This window comes from Anastrepha obliqua, chromosome 4, assembly GCF_027943255.1.
Source record: "Anastrepha obliqua isolate idAnaObli1 chromosome 4, idAnaObli1_1.0, whole genome shotgun sequence".
NCBI classification, from domain to species: Eukaryota; Metazoa; Arthropoda; class Insecta; order Diptera; family Tephritidae; genus Anastrepha; species Anastrepha obliqua.
The window spans coordinates 35,657,881-35,659,383 of NC_072895.1; the positions used below are offsets into that span (position 1 = coordinate 35,657,881).

General features: G+C 35.1%; 1 protein-coding gene across 2 annotated transcripts; it reads right to left on the bottom strand.

Moving 5' to 3' along the window:
• Nucleotides 1-235: 235 nt before the first annotated feature.
• LOC129244735 (dnaJ-like protein 60) lies at nucleotides 236-1,503 on the bottom strand. Of its 2 annotated transcripts, none has more exons than XM_054882537.1 (5): nucleotides 1,337-1,503; nucleotides 1,156-1,270; nucleotides 778-980; nucleotides 574-720; nucleotides 236-488 (listed from the first exon to the last, which is right to left on the bottom strand). In XM_054882537.1, exons 1-5 carry the CDS (start codon nucleotides 1,387-1,389, stop codon nucleotides 329-331), a joined length of 678 nt encoding a protein of 225 aa, XP_054738512.1. In that variant the 5' UTR covers nucleotides 1,390-1,503; the 3' UTR covers nucleotides 236-328. The 2 variants fall into 2 exon arrangements, with proteins under 2 accessions (XP_054738512.1, XP_054738510.1); XM_054882535.1 differs by having other exon boundaries at nucleotides 236-506.

A 1,503-nucleotide genomic window follows, 5' to 3' on the forward strand; every position in this document is an offset into this window, starting at 1 on the left:
CATCGGGAAAGTCTTCTCACACCAATTTTGCACTGCTTCTCTTGACAGCTGCGGTAAAGCTTATGCCATATGGAGTCACAATTCGTTTCCAGAATCCTTTTTTATTAACCGAATAAGCAAACAATAGCATGATACGTTGAAATTTTCAAAAACAAGGTTATAAAAATATCCAAAAAAAAAATAAAATATGTGTTTTTTTTTGTTTTTATTAAACTAACTAACGAAAACGAACACATAAAATGTTACACAAAGATTTATTTATCACATTTTTTCTTGTTAGAAGGGATTTTAATATAAACAAGTAACTAAAATTTATTCAAACCTAATTTCACTCAGTTCTTTTTTCTTCTTTTAAAATTCGGTTCAGCATCCGTCGCAATTGCTCTTCATTGCCATACTTCTCAGCATCTGCGCGTATAGCAGCGTGATAATTTCCCGCTTCCGCTGATTTAGCATCCAATTTCTGGCGATTGAATGTGAAGGAGTGGCTGAAAAAATAATACGTACTACATATAAACAATGGGTGTGCATTTTTTAATTTTCTCTTTTGAAGAGTTGTACAATGTCTCTTACTTCACGGATACAAATCCAAATATTGCACCTGCGATTCCCAAAAGTGCCAGCGCCAGCGCCACCTTCAAATTGGAAATTCGCTCCAATCCTTTAACTCCATAATAGGGTCCTGGGTTTGGATCAAAATTTGGCTTAATTTCCCACGGCCTGAAAAAGCGCGGATTAGTTTGAACCGATCATGAAAATCAAATAACTTGAACACACTTATGTATTTCGTAGGAGTGCATATTCTTAACACCGCCAGATCCAGATCTCTGTTCAGGCCGCAATACCCCCGCATCCCATAGACGCTGATCATATGCTGAACGAGTTTTAGGTTTGCTGAGTATTTGATAAGCTTCCGAAATCTTTACAAACTGTGCAGTTTGCTTGGGATCCGGACTAACGCCTTTAACATCGGGGTGGAACTGAAATAAAAATACTTAATGCTATAAATATCCCTGTCTATTTATATTTATTTTAAGGAAACTTGTGTGGCCAATCCTACCTATGTATATATTATATTATTTATATATTATATACATATTTTGTGCTATTACTTAGCCCAACTTCTTCCAAATGCACCTCCAACTTTTACAGTACCTTTTTTGAGAGTTGTACAAAGGCATTCCGTATTTCTTGGTTACTGCAGTCATTTCGAACCTTAAGTATGTCGTAATAAGTTTCCCCATGTTGTATACTATGATACCGAACAAATCTGTGAATGAAGAAAAATGTTTACTAAACTGTATCGGTCGTGAAAAGCAAATCTTGGCTAACTTACGCAGTACGCGCGAGCCTCCAATACTGATTTCTATATATGGGAGTATTTTGCATTTCCAATTAGAAATATTCCAAATTACTTAAAAACTCATCAAATTTGATACAATTTAGAACGTTTAAAACTTTTCACAACAAAACACAACTAAAACATTACAATCAGCTGTTACG